Source organism: Amia ocellicauda, chromosome 6 (genome assembly GCF_036373705.1).
Source record: "Amia ocellicauda isolate fAmiCal2 chromosome 6, fAmiCal2.hap1, whole genome shotgun sequence".
In the NCBI taxonomy this organism is placed as follows: domain Eukaryota; kingdom Metazoa; phylum Chordata; class Actinopteri; order Amiiformes; family Amiidae; genus Amia; species Amia ocellicauda.
The window spans coordinates 15777052-15795272 of NC_089855.1; the positions used below are offsets into that span (position 1 = coordinate 15777052).

General features: G+C 40.4%; 1 protein-coding gene across 1 annotated transcript; it reads right to left on the minus strand.

Annotated features, from left to right (window-relative positions):
- Window positions 1-73: 73 nt before the first annotated feature.
- Window positions 74-17862, minus strand: grtp1a (growth hormone regulated TBC protein 1a). Its single transcript, XM_066706325.1, has 8 exons — window positions 17165-17862; window positions 15476-15627; window positions 12664-12822; window positions 10474-10598; window positions 6825-6921; window positions 1313-1485; window positions 774-959; window positions 74-311 (listed from the first exon to the last, which is right to left on the minus strand). The coding sequence occupies exons 1-8, from the start codon at window positions 17242-17244 to the stop codon at window positions 219-221; spliced, it is 1065 nt and encodes a 354-aa protein (XP_066562422.1). The 5' UTR covers window positions 17245-17862; the 3' UTR covers window positions 74-218.
- Between the last annotated feature and the right edge of the window lie 359 nt (window positions 17863-18221).

An 18221-nucleotide genomic window follows, 5' to 3' on the forward strand; every position in this document is an offset into this window, starting at 1 on the left:
TTATATAATCAGTCATTTTGTAAAATGTGTGTGATATATATAATATAATATATGCACTCTATTCATACACTATATACAACACAATCTTCCAGAAGGCCGTAAACTGGTCAGGTATCTAACAGTCATGGAAGCTGGTAAAGGTTTACACGGTGCAAATCTGGTAGGAATGTTTCGAATATTACTACATAATCTAACTCCTCCATCTTGTCTCGAGACACTCAGGACTCCTGGGCCATGATCCTGGCCCGGCACGTCTCTCGCAGCTTGTTGATGGTCGACATGGAGAGACTTCCAGGCTCTGTGAAGATTTTCTGAGAATGAAAAAACGGAGACCAAAGAGTTATGTTTGCTTTCAGCCTCGCTACAGGAATCTCAATTGACATCCATGGTACACAATGGTATCGTACTATAATATAACCAATTTTCTATGTGCGGGTATAAAGAAGCGCTTGGCATTGTTGCCCTTGACCCGTTTCAATTTCATTTTCAGTGTTTAGTTTGAGTCCTTCCGTGAATTGTACAGTAATTACATTTTTAAAACAATGAACTGAAATTGTTCTATTAACAAGTTCAATTAAGACTCGACAAGAATAGGAGACCTGTTCCTGAGATGACTGTTAGTTGTCTTTGGACTGCTGACGGTGAAGAACAAGAAGAGGTCTTCTTGACAGATGTTTCAGTTTAATCACACCTAATCTGAATTGATTATCCTGTGTTTGGGTGTCCCTTGTGTTCGGACATCTTGCCCGCAGCAGGAGTGTCGTTCCGCTCACCTGCATGAACGCATGGCAGTCCTCCACAAACTCCCCCTTGATGATCTCCTTGAACTTGTCGCAGATATCGGGGAAGTTTCTGGCCTGCAGGATTGTGGCCTGGTTGTGCTTGATTAATGTCAAGGCCACGCGGAAGATTATCTTTGATCCCTCGTAGAACATGCAATCCCAAATTCTCAGAACAGTCTGTTGGGAAACAAAAAATGGGCCAGTGTGTGAGCACACTGCAACAAGGGGGACAACTACGCCCTGCTTCCAATTTCGGGCTGCAACTTTTCTGGCCGACAGGATCTGGATGAAGACCGGACTCCAGGTCATAATGCACTGAATGCCCCTCCAAAGCATTCCATCTACATTGGCCCCTTTGCATGTCAATAGCAGATGCTTCAAATTAGAATATGATAAGAACCATCTACAGAACCCAAGCCAGCTCCTTCAGCCACCCCTTTCCAAAGATATTTGTTCTACCCAAGATCAGTGTGGTCTCATTTGTGCACCCTGGGTGTGTCTCAGTGCCCCATCCCACCACCAGCTCTCACCTCCACGGGCAGGATGTCAATGAACAGGCAGATAAACCAGCGCGACACAACCAGCGTCCACATCACGTTGTGCTGGTTCATGATCTGGGACACTGCTGGCACCTTCATCCTCACCAGCTCACCCAGCACCTCCTGGTCCGTCTTCAGCCCCATCATGGCAGGGGTGTAGTAGTCTGCAGGAAACAGCAGCATAGCTCAACACCCAAGTCATTCCTGAAGAACATCTTTTTTCTGACTAGGAATCCCACATAATCAACAGCATCAAAGGTGCTGTGGGCAGTGTGGGTACATGTCCTCAAACTGAATAAACCTTAGAGTGGGAAGATTTGGCTCAGTTTAATTCTAGGTGGGCGATTAATTAAAAGCTTGTCAATCCCCTGTGTGGAGAAAAACGCATCATTTGCAGGGCCCTCTGTTGTTTACAAATGGATATTATGGATCGGAGTCTTGAGTCTTATTGTCCAAAACTTAATAAAAATGGGAGAATATAACCAAAGCTGCTGAAATATATAATGCATCTGCAGGATTAAGGTTTGGGGTGTGTATTTAACTTTGTTCTTATGGAAAAAATAAGCTATAGCCACACAACCCTTCTTACCCCCCAAAAGTAGGAAATAACATCAATCACATACAACAAATAAACCTAATCCCATTACCAGTTACATGCACAACAGATCCTAAGTGGTTTGCTGTGTTTACCTTTGGATTTAGCAAACATGTACAAAGCGTAGATCTGTAGTCCTCCCTCCCTCTTCTCCCAGGAAACGGCAGACTATGCTGCCATTATTACACCACCTTAATGAGATCCCCAGGAGATAAAGCTGTAGAGTGCGGATTGCAGAGCCATGTGACCTTGTTCCTTGTTATACATAGCCCGAGGAGGCCATCCATAAATAGATCAGACTTGTGCCAGAGAGCAGTGCTGCTCACTAGCTCCATGCCCTGCCCAGCACCCCCACCACCATGCCTTTACACCACTGACTGGCCCCCAGAAGAAGCCAAAACAATCTTCAGGAACCGGCAACATCAACGCAAACAAACTAGTGACACGCAAATCATATACAAGGACAAGAAAGTGCGACCACTGAAGACGTGCCTGGATTTTCTTTTCACCACATGCCACTCAAAGTTTAATGAAAACCGCAATTTTAGAAAATAGCAGTTTTACTTTTTCCAAGATGCATCTGCCACATTAAAGTAAACAGTGCAATTTCTATAATGTGAGGTATTGGCAGATGGTAACAGGTTAGCCTGTTTTGACACTTGTAACAAAAGTGTTTCTCTATTTCGTCAATAAATGTACAAAAATGGCACATCATATACAACGACTTGCAGAAAAGATGCACAAAGGGCTTAATACTCAGCTTATGAGTGTTCAAGTGACTAAATGGTAATGACAGCTGGCAGACAATAAGTACATTAAATAACTTCAGTTCAACTAAGGTCTTTAAGTACTCTTTTAAAAAGTTTCTTTAGTCATTCTGAAGCAAAAGCCCCTTTTAAAAGACTAGTTACATTCAATAATCATACAATTCCTGTACATTATATAACAGAAATGCATCAATAGCATTCAATGGATTTTTGATTGCAAAACATATGCTCATTTTTGAACAATGCTCAACCAGTTTATCGTTAATGATCAGTTTTCTTCTAGCTTTATTAAAAGTAAACAAATCCTTCAGTTTTAGTTTCTCAAGTAAATGGATAACATTTACTGTATGCAAAGCATGTAAAATGCACTGATATTAATATTCAGAAAAATATATTTTGTAAGTATTTTAAAAAGCTGAGGAATCACAATTGTCATTTGCAAAAGAAATTCAGCAGGCTTTTTTTTTTTTTTATATTACAGCTTTAGGAACAATTTCCCAAAAGCAGAAAAAATAAACCATAAAATCACACCAGCCTCTCAATTTGCAATGGTTTTATGTTCGAGACACCTTCACGTTATTATTATGGTGTCATTTAACAGCCCCCTTTAACCATGCTTTTTTTTCCCCTGCCAAATGCAAAACAATATCCTACATAAACAACAGTACAATAAGTGTCTAAATCATGCTTTTTCCATAAAAAGGACTGACAATACATTTATACATTTAACTAGAGACATTGGGTTTTGTTGCTTTATTGATCTTGTATAAGAATCTCCACAAAGCTGCACAGTGTAAAGTCCCCTTACGCAAATGGTGTACAAAAGCTGTAGTATAATCAGGCCATTCCTCAGTCATAAAGGCATAGCTTTATTGTTGCCAAAATATTAAAAGAAGAGCCAAAAGCTAAACTGTAAATCACATTTAAAGAATGAATCTTGTAAGATTTCTACCAATAAATCCGATGCAGGAATGCTCTGAAGGATGGCTGCTATGGCTATAGGCATGTATTGCACTTTGCTGAATTCAAATCATTTGAGTGTCAAAGCTGATCTTCTGTCTCCAGAAGAGCCGCGTCCCTGTATTCCTCACCCTGTGACCATCGAGACGAGCGTCACTGACGGCAGCGTCATGTTGCCTTTATGTTGTGTACTAAAACCACTGATGCCTCCGGGTCTCAAATTTAGCAACAGGGCCACCAGACTCAAGCTCATTTTGCCTTCCGTTGGGGTTAAGGGGGTCAAAGATATATAAAATAATCTTGTATGCAAGTAATCCTACTAACTTTACGATTACCTTGTGTAATCCATTTACCAGTCCATTAACCAGTAGCTTGTGGCAGCAGCCTTTTATCTTTCACTGACCGTAAATAATAAAACATTTTTTCAAACTTGTGAGCATTACATGAGTTAATGAATAACATGTTGTATAGATCAGTTGCCAATTAAAAGAACGCCCTGGTGATTTAATGAATGCAGAAATCCCAGGATACCACAATTCCAGATGATCAGAAGATGATTACGGAGAGCTAAGGATCTAAGTGGATTGTGGAGACCCTGCATAAGAATTACCTGAACAACAGGGGACAGTCTAGAAATCAGATGAGCAGGGTCTCTCCTCATTCATAACACTGCTTCAATTGCCGTGCATTTAATTGCTATTCACTGCTCCTCAATGTGGAACACAAAGGGTTAATCACAGACCCAAAGAAACAGAGCAGTTTGAACAGGAAAACCTAAACTGCACAGGAGAGGACAGAACTCTGGAAGACTTTCTGTTCATCAGGCCAACAAGAACTCATGGCTGTAACAGCATGAAATGATGCGTCATATTTGATATCACAGTATACTTTATTGCATCATGCTGTGTGTTGTCACTGTGCCCCTGTACTCGATCAAGCGGTTATTGAAAATGGATGGATGGATTACATCTTTTTTGCTCTACACGATGTACTTTCACTCCCCTGTCTGGTTTAACACAGTTAAGTTGTTGAATATCAGTTGTCTTTAGTGAAGGCAAGTCTTGCAGATCCACCCTATACATTACTTCATATTTTAATACATTCTTAGGAGACTGGGTGTAATTATAAGTGCTGCTGCGCACACTCCTATACTTTGGCAGAAGCCTCTAGAATGAATGCCCAGACATTGTGGTAAAAGGCAGTTTCCATTCATAAGAAAGTTGCAGTGGCACATTTACATTTTCACATTAGGGTTTTAATGGTCAAATTTCAAGACAGACATAGTTGGTTGCTGCCATTAACAATGTTCCCAATGCAGATGCTACCATTGCTAATAGCATGTCAATGGTTACACAAGCTTTATCTGGAATGGTTTTAAAGATGTCTTTCAACTATCTTAAAAGTGTGGCAAGGACCAGAGTGCTTACAATTATACAGCAACTAAACCAAACTCCACTCCTTGCAGAGCAAAACTAAAAATAAAATATTCAAATGGATTACATTTTCCTAGGGACTATTTTAAATGTCACAACTGTTTGACTGATATCAACATTTTCTTATATGTTTAGGAGAAAAAAAAATCGGTCTGCAGGACAACAAAGTTTAATGAAGATACCCGCTGTGCTCAAGGCTGCGGGGGGACAGTCACTGTTTGGGCTTCAGGAGGGCCCGTCAGCCTGGGGTGAGCCACACAGGGACTGCTGACGTGATGAGAGCAGACAGGGCAGGGCTGCAACCCTGTGCGTCTCTGGCCTAGACTGCAACACGTGCTCTGTATCATACCTGCTGTGTCTGAAGACTGACTGCTCACTCAAGCCACCCAGAGGCAACCCTACTGCCATCTGCCAGATTGTGCAGGGCACACAGAGGGCATATCAGCAACTTACTGCATCTGGTCGCTCTCAATAGGAGAGGAAACTGGATTCACTTCCTACACTCACTCTAATTGTTAATGCTCGTCACTGTATACAACCTAAGTAGAAGTACCAGTTTATGGACACTGACAGATTTGCCTTCTCAGCCATTACAATGTGAATCTGGGCTTTGAAAACAACCAAGAGGTCGGCTTAAAACATAAAACCAAAAACAAACTTTTTTTTTTTTTTTTAAAAGGGAAGCCACACATGCTAGATAGTGAAGTTAGTCTGATGATCACCTTCCAGCATTCATTTAGAATCTTAAAGCTTAAAGGGTTGTAATGTTCTTTAATTTCCATAGCCATGGTGATGGGTAATAAAGACAGAAAACACTAATGGGGATAATGACAATGACCTTTTCAGAGCATCGATTGGGTACAGCCTGCATTTGGCCCTCTGGGTAACATCACAGTGTATCAACCAGCTCAATCAATGAATGACAGGCCACACATTACAGCACACACAATGCACATCTGTCCATCCCTGGACTAATGGAAGATCTCACCGCAAAACAGCAGAGCTCTGTGCAGCATTCGCATTGCAACACACTCCTTCAGCCTTGCGACAACGGTGTTCAGATCTGCTTCTCGAATAAATCGAATACGAATAAACTAGACATTCTCGAAAATCATACCATTTCTCCCCCAAGTTACCTAGTTATGAATGTATGCGATTTATCTGACTGCTGTATGACACGGTCCGAACACCAATACAGGATTCTGACTTTTCTGCTCAGATATTCACAAAAACAGACAATGCTCTATGTACAACCTTTATTGTTGTATACTTTCAGTTTTTAAAAATTATTTCTTAGCCCTTACCAAGGGTGATTGTGAGTTACAAGGTTTAGTGTGTAATCCTAATATGCCCCATTCCTGCTCTGAGCTGCCTACGCAGGTTACCCTTAGTTCCAGCCTGAACACAGTGATGCACTCTGGGAACCCACAGAGTCCTGCCATAGCATTCTTGACACCTGAAGCTAAAGAATGGTATGGTCTGGGAATCCAATGCCTTTTTATTGCCGCTTCACACCTTCAGGTCTGAATAAATGGAAAGCAATTGACAGCCATTAACAGAAGGAATAAACAACATCAAAAACAACTAATTCCTATTGATCCGCTGCAGGGAAAAGCCTCTGCATCAATTCAATGGGGAACTGACAGGAGAGTAGAAAAACCTAGCAGAAAAACTCCTGTAGCAGGAATATCAGAAATTAAACTAAGAAAATGTCACTCTCCTCTATGGGATTATTGAGCTCTACTTACCAGGTAATATACGCCCCAGGAGAGCTTCCAGCAACCAGAAGGATTTCTCTTCATCCTTGGTGATGATGATCAGGTATCCTGTGATGAAATTCATGCCCTGAAAAATCAAAACGCAGGATGGCAGGAAGATAAATCCAACAGCAGCAGCTCAGACAAAAAATTCAGCCTTATTCTTTCTTGCAAACTTGTGGCATTTCAAATAATAGATAATAATTGATTGGCTGGATATCCTGTGTGTTCTTGGTTTGCATTATCATTCAAATTGAATTTAGGTTTATTATGTATTTTCAAGTACTGCTGTGCCATAAACGGTGGAGACTGGTGACAGAGGAGCTGTGAAGTGGGGAAGACGTAAATGGCAGAGAAGGCAGGCTCCATTTACACATATATAATAATAATAATAATAATAACAACATATAGTATCAGAGAAATTATCCATTCATTTTCAAACTTCAAAAATGTCAGGAAGTTTTACTGTAAAGAACAAATTGTAAATAGCTCATATCCAAATAGTGAGTAAATAAATGCAATCCTTTGGGAGGAGATGTGGAAATGAAGTGAATGGAAAAGAAGGAGAACTGAGGAAATGAGAGTTGACAGGGCTGCTGGGCTCTGCCTGGTACATGCCCATGTGCTTCGAAAGCTCATGGTCTCAATATGACCTTGTCCATTCAAGACTTCTCACATACAATTTCACAGTCCCTCAGACATGTTCGTCCTTTCAAAAGGTTTTCTTAAATAGACTGAATCAGATCCCCGCCAGTTTTCAGAATGTCTGGTGCAAAGTACTGTTTATAAAAAAGTGCAGAGAAATGAGGGGCGGAAGGGGTAGGGGGGCAGGGGAAGGCATTATCAGAAATATAAAACCGTGCAAAATGTAGTCACAAAAACAGCACGGGATGATGAATACAGCAGCCAATGCTAGAGAAAGAATTCTGACAAACTTGGTAGCTGGCCAACAAACATAAAAGCTTGGTATGCAAATTGGCTTGCTACTAGGACTGGCCTTGGAAAAGTCTGGGAGTTCCCAGACTGCTATAGCACACATTCTGATGCATGAGATGCAAACTTGCTGCGCTGCTCCTTTGCAAAGTAAATTATTCTAAATAGATTAAACTATTTCAAAATTTCACCAAGAAAACAGAGCTCCTGGGGAATTTCTAAATTTAGCACAGAGGAAGTCAGATATGGAGCTGTAAACATATAAAAAGATGGGACAAATGTAATTTGGATGAATGAGCTCTTAAGTTACATGCTGTGAAGACCGCACTATACTATGGGTGCAGACAGCACAACACAAAATGTAATTTTCTTCAGATGCTACAATGGCTATTTAACACACATTTTAGATTTTTAACATTTATATTATGTTCCATATCTAGTGCATATATGAGAGAGAGATGTATCTTTACACACACACACACAACAAGATGAAAGCCAAAGCAGTTGACATATGAAGAAATTGACATTATAAAATCATATTACTGAAATAACACTTGTCCATTTATCCCACTGGCATAAGAATCAGCCTTCTACTTTATCCTGTGTTACACATTATATTTTAACAGCAAGCCCTGTGATTGAAGTTTTGATGCACATACTTTATTTACAACACAGCCCAGTCTACCTTTAAGGATTTTAAAAAGGAGCTTCCAGTCAATTAATTAATTATGCTGAAGACACAACAAGTTATTAAACACTGAGAAGACTAAACGGAGGCAAATGCTGTCGAAATGTCAGACTACATTAGCTTTTGAAGCTTTTTTTTTTCTGCCCATCAAAAAACTCGAGCAATTTAACATGTTAATACCCTTAAGGGCATCAACACAATATTAAATTTTTGCCTTTGAAACATTAATGATGAAAATAAATATGCACACATTCTGTAGTCCCAATTCAATTATGTGTTTCTCCAGAACAAAGAAGCCCCTGGCTTCAAAAGACCCCCTCTGGTTTTGAAGAGCACTGCATGGTCTTCTGGGTTTTGTTAAACTTGAACTCTCTGTTACTGAGTCAACACAAGTCTGTTGTTGACCTTGACCAATATAACACTGAAAGCAGAGCAGTCCGAAACTGCTTACCAACTCTTCCCTGGGTGGATGTCACAACCTGGTTAACTGTGAGACACATTAAAGGGTTTAACTGTGAGTAATAGGCTGAAAAGAACCATGTCATAAAAAAATATAAAAAAAGGTTTCACTTAGGGAAGGAGCTCTACAAGCTCACACAAGCAACTCTCTGAAAAGAAGAATCCAGTCACAGGCGGTAACAACTAATGAGCTTGAAGATAAGGTGCAGCACGGTACTCTCTCCCACTGGAATGCAGTTTACAAGTCCCCTCCAGCATGACACAGGCCTGTTGAAGTCATAGCCAAATTGGTATCACACTGATGGTAATGATCAGCGAGCGAGACAGATATCATTGCTTCATTGCCTCAAGTGTAGTGGCTTGATAAAAACAGCGTTCACCTATATATCCCCAGGTATTGACCACCCAATGACTATGTTAATTTCTCTTAAAATTGCTGCCCATTATAATGATATGGTATAGTGCTCCTTTAATGCGGGTGTAATTAATTATTTTAGTTATTCATTCCACTTATATCCCACTTGCTAACAACAGTAGATGAGGTCTGACAATAAAGTTCCAGGTCTGATGTTTTTTCTCAACAGGTGGCAGCAATGGCTTGGGTTTCGCAATTGAACACATTTCTTCCCGTCAGCACTGTGTTAGCCATTGTATTGATCAGTTGCATTTTGTAGCTGGAGTTTAGTCAAAATTAAAAGTGTACAAATGGGTTTTGTTAATAACAGAAAACAAAGCCCCAAAGGACCTCTGTATGTTTCCACCAAAAAGGATTGTTTGTGTGAGTCTTTTGGTGGTTGTAGTTGTATAGTTATTTATTTATTTTTATTTCTTGGCAGACGCCCTTATCCTTATAACCTTTGGTAATTAAATAGATACCTCTCTCTTACTAGTATTCATGTTATGGTTTTATCAGCGACTTTACACGCAAGGTCTGTTCCAGGTTGGAGTGTGATAAAAACACTGGGAGGGAGTATGGCTGTTCTTTTCTTCAGTCCAGCCATTTGCATCTCCATTTTCAGTAAAGGAAGAGAAATGAAAAAGCGGAAGCCTGGCTGACTGAAGTTCCTGCTTTGACAGTCGCTCTGAAAGAATCACATGCAATTATGTCAAAGAGATTGTGTGTTTTTAGGTGACAGACGTCCAGATTCAGTGAGTGGAAAGCAATGGAGACGAAGTGTCTCTTGTTTCTCAAAGTTCTGCTTCCCACCAAGTTTCACATTCCACGGGTTAGGTTACACAGCCAGAGATCCTTTGCTGAACAAACCAGTAGAATTCAGGCTGGAATTGTAATGTTTATCCAGATTAAATGATAGGTTTAACATATCTATATATTATCCCCCCCCCCACACACACAGAGATAAAGTGATGACAATGTTTTGGGGAAAACAGTTTTCACTGCAGAATGATTCTCCATATTACAAATAATTTTCTTTCCTTTGATAAACTAAAAAAAGAAAGTGTGAAACTGAATCATATACCCCAGAAAACCAAGTTCAAACATCAAAAACTGAAAAAACATTTTTTAAAACATATGAGTGGGGGGTTTCTGTAAGCACATACCTGGCAGTACCCCACATTCTTGTTGTGATGGCCATATGCTACCAGCACATTAAACAGTGTCTGCTGTAGACAGGGGTCAGCAGTTTTGCGGAACTGGACATTGTCTGGAAACGTTCTGTTCAAGTCTGAAAAAAAAACAGCAAACAGTATTAGATGCCCATCAGTACCAAACTTAGATCATTCAATAAGTCTCTAAAATGCAAGAGATGTTAGGTTGCCAACTGAAGGCACTTTTTAAAAGTGACGTCCACGTCACTCTCTTCCAAGAGCCTACGATCTGACAGTGATTTTTTATTATTTCCACAATCACCTTATTCAGCAAACTGGGATTGTGTCCCTTTAATACACAGTCCATTTTCCCTAACAACCACTTTATTATTCTACACACCAACTACTCCTGTACAAAGGGCAGCAGAAACAGACCTTAACAGAGAAAACAAACATAAAAAAATTAATTGTAATCAACAAAAGGGATATTTATAATTTTATACTTTCCTTAATGTCCATACATCCAGACAAATGCCATATTTTGAGGTACTGTCTAGCAACCTCATTCTTCCCAAAATTACAACTCTACTAATGACAGTTTGAAGGAGATGTTGTTCATTGTTAATTCAAGTTTCCTTTTGAGTGATGAAATTAAAAAATCACGACAGAAACTCAATTGTAAGAATGTGGTTTTAAACCAAAATCTAAACCCAAAACTGACCTCACACCATTAGTTTCTCCGAGATGCGCAATAATGAGCCAAACCCTTTCCACACATGATATTACTCCCCTGCATAGAATGTGCAACAGAAAAGTGCACAAGTACAAACAAGGCTCTGATCAATGTCTGACATCCTCCCACAGCACCCTCCCTCTGCACGGACATAATGCAGACTCACCCTGACTACACTTGCTCAAGTCAATCATAGTCTGTCCGGTGACTGTAGGGTGGGTGTGTCTGTGTGTATGCCGTTTTGCTTTTCATGTTAGTAAACAGATGAGCACAAAAGTCTGTTAAGCTTGTATTCCCTTGTGTCAACAAGATGATCTCCTAGAATCAGTAGAACACAGGCCGAGAGATTTACTGGTCAAGCTTAGCAAAGGTTACGGGGTAAGGAGCAGATCAGCATTTCAATAAGCCTATTTCCACCCTGAATAGGAGACTGGAAAAAAGAACAGTAGTCCCTGTTTTAAAAGCTGGCTGTACTACCCCCTGTTCACACACACCTGGATATTAAGATTTCAGTAATAATAGTTCAACTCCTTTAAAGGTTCATTACATCATTACCTGGACTCTGATTCGCCTAGTGATAAAAAACTATAGAAATGCGATGTTGCGGGCAGCAGTTCAGAGTTATTTTCTGCACCCCTGCACAGACAGAAGCCCTGGCACAGGGGCAGCTGATGGGAGTGGGTCTGCATGACAGAGCCCCACACACACAAAGGAAGAGCTGAAATTCCAGCACCCCCTGCCATCCGTCACTCACACAGCCACCAGCTGTCAGAGAAAGGTTCTTTCACGAAGCTGTGTGCGGTGCTGTGCGGCGCTGTGGGTTATATGAACTTGTTGTAACAGTGCACCCTCTGCCCATACAGCAGCTGTTTTTCTGTGATTTTACTCTACGGTCCTACCCACATCCTTTTATTGGCACCAACGTCCCCCACAAATGCAATCTGCAAAAGCTGCATATTAAAACCACACTCTTACAGAGCTGGTAATAAATATGCATGTCAAAGGAATCATCTGAGGATGATTAAGTATGGAAGAGACTTTTTTTTTTTTTAATGAAACATTATATATTTATTTACACACAAACACATACACAACATTACAACACATTAATTAATTGTCAAAGTATCCCTGCCACGGGAAATTCAAATTTATTGGAGATGTTATTTAAATTTAATGAGATCCATCAATATATCGTTTCCTCACCCCCTGTTGGCACACGTACAGTCACATGAGCAACACTGACAGGGGCCTCCGGCTGCACATTGTTTGGTTGGCCACATATAAATTAGACCTAAGATTTGAATGTGCTAGTGAAATTCTGTACGCATATATTTTATAAACCTTGAGATGCACATTAATTAATTTGAATTGAAACCCATTGAGTGAAGGTAAAACACGATAATCACCAGTGTTGGAGGGAGTGAGACGAGCCCCTGGTATGGGGGACCCTCTCCCCATGATGTTCCTACCTGTCTTGATGGTTTCTACCAGTCTGGGGTCATGCTCGGCCTCCAGGAGCTTGCCGTAGTATCCAGGGTTCTTGTCCATCTGTTCCTGAGCGCCACTGGCCGTCATCCACATGAGAGTGCGGTGTTCATTTGGAATGCCCTTCCGTACATATCTCTTCACTGACAACAGACAACACCCGCAGTCACTCACCACAGCAACGACACTGGCTTCTCCTGGCCAGATCCTCACTCCTCCTCTACTCATTTTGAATTTGTAAATTTTGTAAATGGTAATTAAATCTTCAGTTCAAACTGTTATGGCACTCAATTAGCCTAACATCTGAATAATGTTCAAACAACAGCTTGAACCCCAACCCTAGCCAACAACAAAATGTCATGCCAGGCCCAAACAAATTTACACCCAATTACAGGTTAAGTAGAAAAAAACCGTAATGAATGTTTACTGGGGACTCTAATTTTAAACGTAGCCCAGAGCAAAATGTGACCTCAATTTAATCACATAATGTAATTTTAGTGCTCAATTAATGCTCACTACACAACTCATGTGCAACCATTAGATCACTGGATCTTCATGTGTATACCTAATTAAAACTTAGCTTGGTCAGATTTTCTAAATTTGGATTTTCAATTTTTGTTTCACTCATGACTTTCTCTTAAACATCCATATCTTCAGTGAAAACTGATATGGTAATGAATTAACCTAAAATCAAAATAACATTGTAGACTCTGTATTCTGAACTTTGATACTGCATTTCAGTGTTGAAAGGAGAGCTTATATTAAACAACATTGTTACATCAGTAGGATACCCGTCCCCAATCAAATCATTGTCAATTTTTCTTATTTCAGATGTGCCATGGAATTTTGGAAAAGACATCGGAAAAATTATAAATTTGTTCTAGCAGAATGAAACAACTCTGTACATCGGGACAAGCTCAGGTTTCTCACTGACATTAAGTTTATAAATCTTGTTTGCCGGCGGGAGAGGTTGGTGTGCCTCACAAAAAAAAAAAAAGTGCCTTAGGCTGGAAAGTTTGGGAAACAATGCTCTACATCTCCACACCACACAAGTGACCTCTATTTGAATCCATAAGCCTTAAAGATTAAATATTTGCATTTAATTCTGCATAGCGTTTTCTAAATATTCCCAGAAAAACAAACATGATAACAGATTAGTGCTAAAAAATTTTTTAACAACCAACAATATACATATCAATGCATTGATATGGGGGTCAACTGAACCCCTTACCTTTCCTTAAATGAACACAGATCTGATTATCATTACTTTCTTATTGCATGATTATGGGAAGTTCAAAACACATGTTGAAGACTTTCTTGCAATACAAAGTTCCTTTTTAACATGTGCAACTACAGCTACGTGAGGCCCTGACTCATAGATATTGCACAATGTGTGGCTGGAGAAAAAAAGTTGAGTGCACCAAAAGAACAGCTTCCCCCTGATGTAGATGTATCTGAAGATGTGCTTTCTACTACTTTGAATGAAACATTCAGCCTAAATAGATGTTTGCCAGTATCTGGGTATCAGCATAGCAGAATAGTGACTACACCTTACATCTTAGTACTGTAGTACATAGTTCACATGGACCCCTACCATACAGAATTATGCAACTAACGTACTGTACTGTACTGATTATGAAGAAACATTTGTGCTGTGTGTTAAATATATGCTGCAGAATTAGAACAAAGTCTGTGAATGGACTTCACAAATCCATATTAGCATGGTGTTAAATTAATATAGTAAATTATTGCAGCACAATTATTTACAGCTTTCCTGTCTGTAGCATGATACTCCGTGTGCAACTTTGCTTTCACTGACATGCCCAGAATAGCTTTAGACACAATTGTAGGTGGAATTGAAAAACAACCCATGAATCTTTGGTCTCTTGAGACTAAGTTTCAAGGTACAGTATGTAGGACGATCAAGAGCAGTAGCCTATTACAGAATCCTAAAGGAACGCATGCAGCCATAACATACTGTAAGCAATAAGGAGGATTAACACTAGATGAAGATAACATCTAAACCACTATAATGAGGAAATGACTGTCAGCAATACACTGAATGTTAATTTGCAATTTCCAAAGACAGGCTAGCGTACATCACTTTTGCAAAGCACATCAATGCTTACACTCAAATTGCGTCAGGGGATACATTAGGACAGGTTGCATAACACAGGGATAGGGACATACTGAGTAGGTAACAATTAAATCTAGTCTTTGTCTGCTCTACATATTTACAGATCTAGTGCATCTGTTCCTGTACACACACTGCAACTGCAGCAACACATGAACTTCTGCCACGCCGTGCATCTTTTGTCATGGTGGCATCAAAGCACAAACCACACCACATACATCACATGACATTTCTTTAAAGTATCTTTTTCGTAGTCTGCCAACATTTTCTTGTGAAATCTAGCTTCTGAACTCCAAATTTTACTATTCATCCTGACACAAAGAATTTCTCCTTCCTCCTTTCTCCTTCATTTATGCTCTAAATGATACTGAATTTCCACTCTTACACTGAAAACTAAAAGTTTCATATTACTTCAAAACATAGACCCATGTGTTTTTTATTCTAGTTAGATACCACTAACACAGGTTCAGAAAAAGTACTGCATTAGTGTTCGACTGCCTTCTCTGAAAATCATGAAACACAAAAACATGCATTACTAAGAAAAATTCAAGGAAGAATTGTACATGTTGTGCAAATTTCATTTACTGGTTTTCAAGACCTCCATCTCCTCCGATAAGTTTTTGTGTAGAGCACTTAGTCATGGTATGAAGGAACAAACTTACCTTTTAAGTTTCTCTCCACTTTACTGTTTCCCTGTAAGAGCTTGGACCACTTGATCGATCTCCTGGTGAGGATGGTGAGATAGACGGACATAAACTCCTCATAGGAGTCATAATCAAAGTCTTCTGATCTCTCAAAGCCATACGGATCAATCCTGTTAAAACAAAGGGGCTCATTGAAAACAGGGTTTGAGATGACAGCAACACGGCGAATCATTAGGAGAATATGCACTCTCTGCTTGAGTGCCAGAGACAGAAGTCCTTTATCCCTTGAGGGTCAGGTCGCGGGCGAAGAGACGAGAGCCTCTGCTCTAAAATGAACCCCTATTTTGTTATCTGCACGCTTTAACTGATCCTATCTTATAGTACTTATAACAGAAAAAACTTTTTTTAAACACTATAAAAAAAGTAATCACTTGGTTTGTTGTCCACCATTTATTACCATTTCACTACACACATTGATTGAATGAAGGACAATGATGCAGCATATGCTCTCTATACTGAACTCTTGCCATTTGCTCTGGCTCAGGGAATTACATCAGCCAGATGGCACAGGGGTTAAATTCACACGTCATCCAAGCCTCCAAGACTAAGAGATGAGGGTTAAGCAACTTCAGACCTCTGCTGAAAGTGTTACACACGGCAGACAGAATTCATGTTTAATTATTGTCTGCCTGGAGATCTTTCAGAAACAGGGCCAGAAGTAATAGACACCAGGCCTCTCCGACAGGACACTCGGCAAGGAATGCAAGGTGTGATGCAACAGTGATGTCACCAGTCTGAATGGCAAGCCACATGGCAAGATCCTGGCAGGGCACCCCAGGGAGGAAGCAGCCCACTGTGGGCAATTCTCACGGGCAGGGAGGGGCGACCCTGCAGTTACCATAACATTGTGCACAGATATCCCAAGTTGGATTAATCATAGTCTCATCTATACTGATCCATTTCTCAAAGTTTAGCTTTATTTAAAAAAGAATTAAAAGAATTATTAAAATTATATATATATATATATATATAATGAATGTCTACATCTCATGCAATCAAAATGAAAAAGCTCAAAAAGCTATTTGGAGGATGTTTACTGGAGTAAAATAATCTAAGATCAGCAATTTATGTTTGGATAGCTATAAATGCCATAGCTCCTATCTGGATACAGTTACCTAGCTACAGCATGTCAATGGTGGGACATGCATTGTTATCTCAATAATGAGTCGGGGATTAATTAATGTATGAAGTGATGGGAATACTTTAGTTAAACCACTGTATTGCAGGAGATTTAAATCGTTACGCAACCCATCATTACTGGTCTAATTAAGGACACAATTATACACACACATAGGTGCGTGTGTTACTTTTAAGAACACCAACGAATATATAAGGGAATAGCATATGGATAACTCTACAAAACAATCTGAGAAATGTGTACTTATATATAATTATTATTACCCGGCTTTTCCCTATGTGTACATATACTTCCGCAGATAATAAATGATTAACCAACCTGCGTGAGCAATCGTCAGCTGATTTTTTCCAGGTAGCTAAACTTTTTCAGCACTTTAGCAATTTGAAAAAAAACAACTCATGGTAGCAATGTTAATGTGAAAGTTGGACTAAACACACACATCTATATATTTGGAGCTTTATGTCAAGTAGCGAGAATACAGAAAGCAACTCAAATTCAATGAAAATTACCTTTGCACCCGGTCTCTCGCACTGTTTCCCTGTTCGTGGCTGTGCTGCGCTGCCCGGGTCCCATTGGCTTTACTCTCCATTGAAACGAGCGCACGGAGAAACGTATACAGGTGGGGAAAAAATGATCTGGGGGGAAAAATAAAAGTGGTTTCCCCCGATTATCGGTATATTGGACAAATGGGTGAACTTCAGCAGCTGTGGCCCGAGTTGAATCTACAGCAGCCTGCCAGTCAAGTGCAACAGCAGCACATCCCAGGAAGGGCTTGAGGTCGCAGCCATGGCTCAGTGGCGGCTCCAAAGTTCATCCCAGCTGTGGGGTAAAATGCCAAACAAACGTGCAGGCTCTATTTAGGTACTGTGCACACGTCCACTGGGGTTGAATAATGCATCATCCACATGTAGCTGCCATCAGGTTGTTGGTTGGATGTAAATAAACTACGGTATCATTAAAAGTTTTAACCGTCACACACACACACACACTGTCTGGTTGGCTGACAGCGGACGTTGTTTACTTTCACCTGCCGTATTTCACCTTTGCCAACTACTGACTCGCATGTCTTCTCACTTGTGCGAGCTGAGTCCCTGCATACGAAAGACTTTCTCAGACATGACTTGTAGCAGAGCCGAGGAGCGGCTTCTCTATCCCCGTCTTTCCTCCACCGCACTTTCTCACCCCTCTCTCCTCTCTCTCTCTCTCTCTCACTGAGGACGCCAGCCACCTGCCCGTCAAAAAGAGGGCGGGGCTTCGGAAAACAGCCAACCCGCTCCGGCAAGCACTCGCCACCCATTGGATGGCTACGGCTGTCGGTCACATATGTGGGCGGGCACCAGTGTCTAACGCATCCAATGATCTACGCGGAGGGCAGTGCTCCAGAGTGCCGGTGGACTTTACATATGTGTCTGCCATTTACAACTGGGTAAGTGTTGTTTAATTGTAACTACACATAAATACACGCGTTATATCAGACGTTGCAACAAAGTTTATTTCAAATAAAATGTAGCCTGACCTCCAAGCCCCAGACCCGTTGAAACACTCAAAGCAACACCTGTTGTCAGT

Bases quoted from the DNA above. Each gene is read 5' to 3' on its own strand.
- grtp1a (XM_066706325.1), bottom strand. From the start codon at position 17,244: ATGGAGAGTAAAGCCAATGGGACCCGGGCAGCGCAGCACAGCCACGAA. The intron at 1,486-6,824 runs GTAAGTAGAGCT...TGTTTCCTGCAG, and splicing joins CCTGGGGCGTATATTACCTG to ACTACTACACCCCTGCCATG. The intron at 312-773 runs GTGAGCGGAACG...TTTCATTCTCAG, and splicing joins ACTGCCATGCGTTCATGCAG to AAAATCTTCACAGAGCCTGG.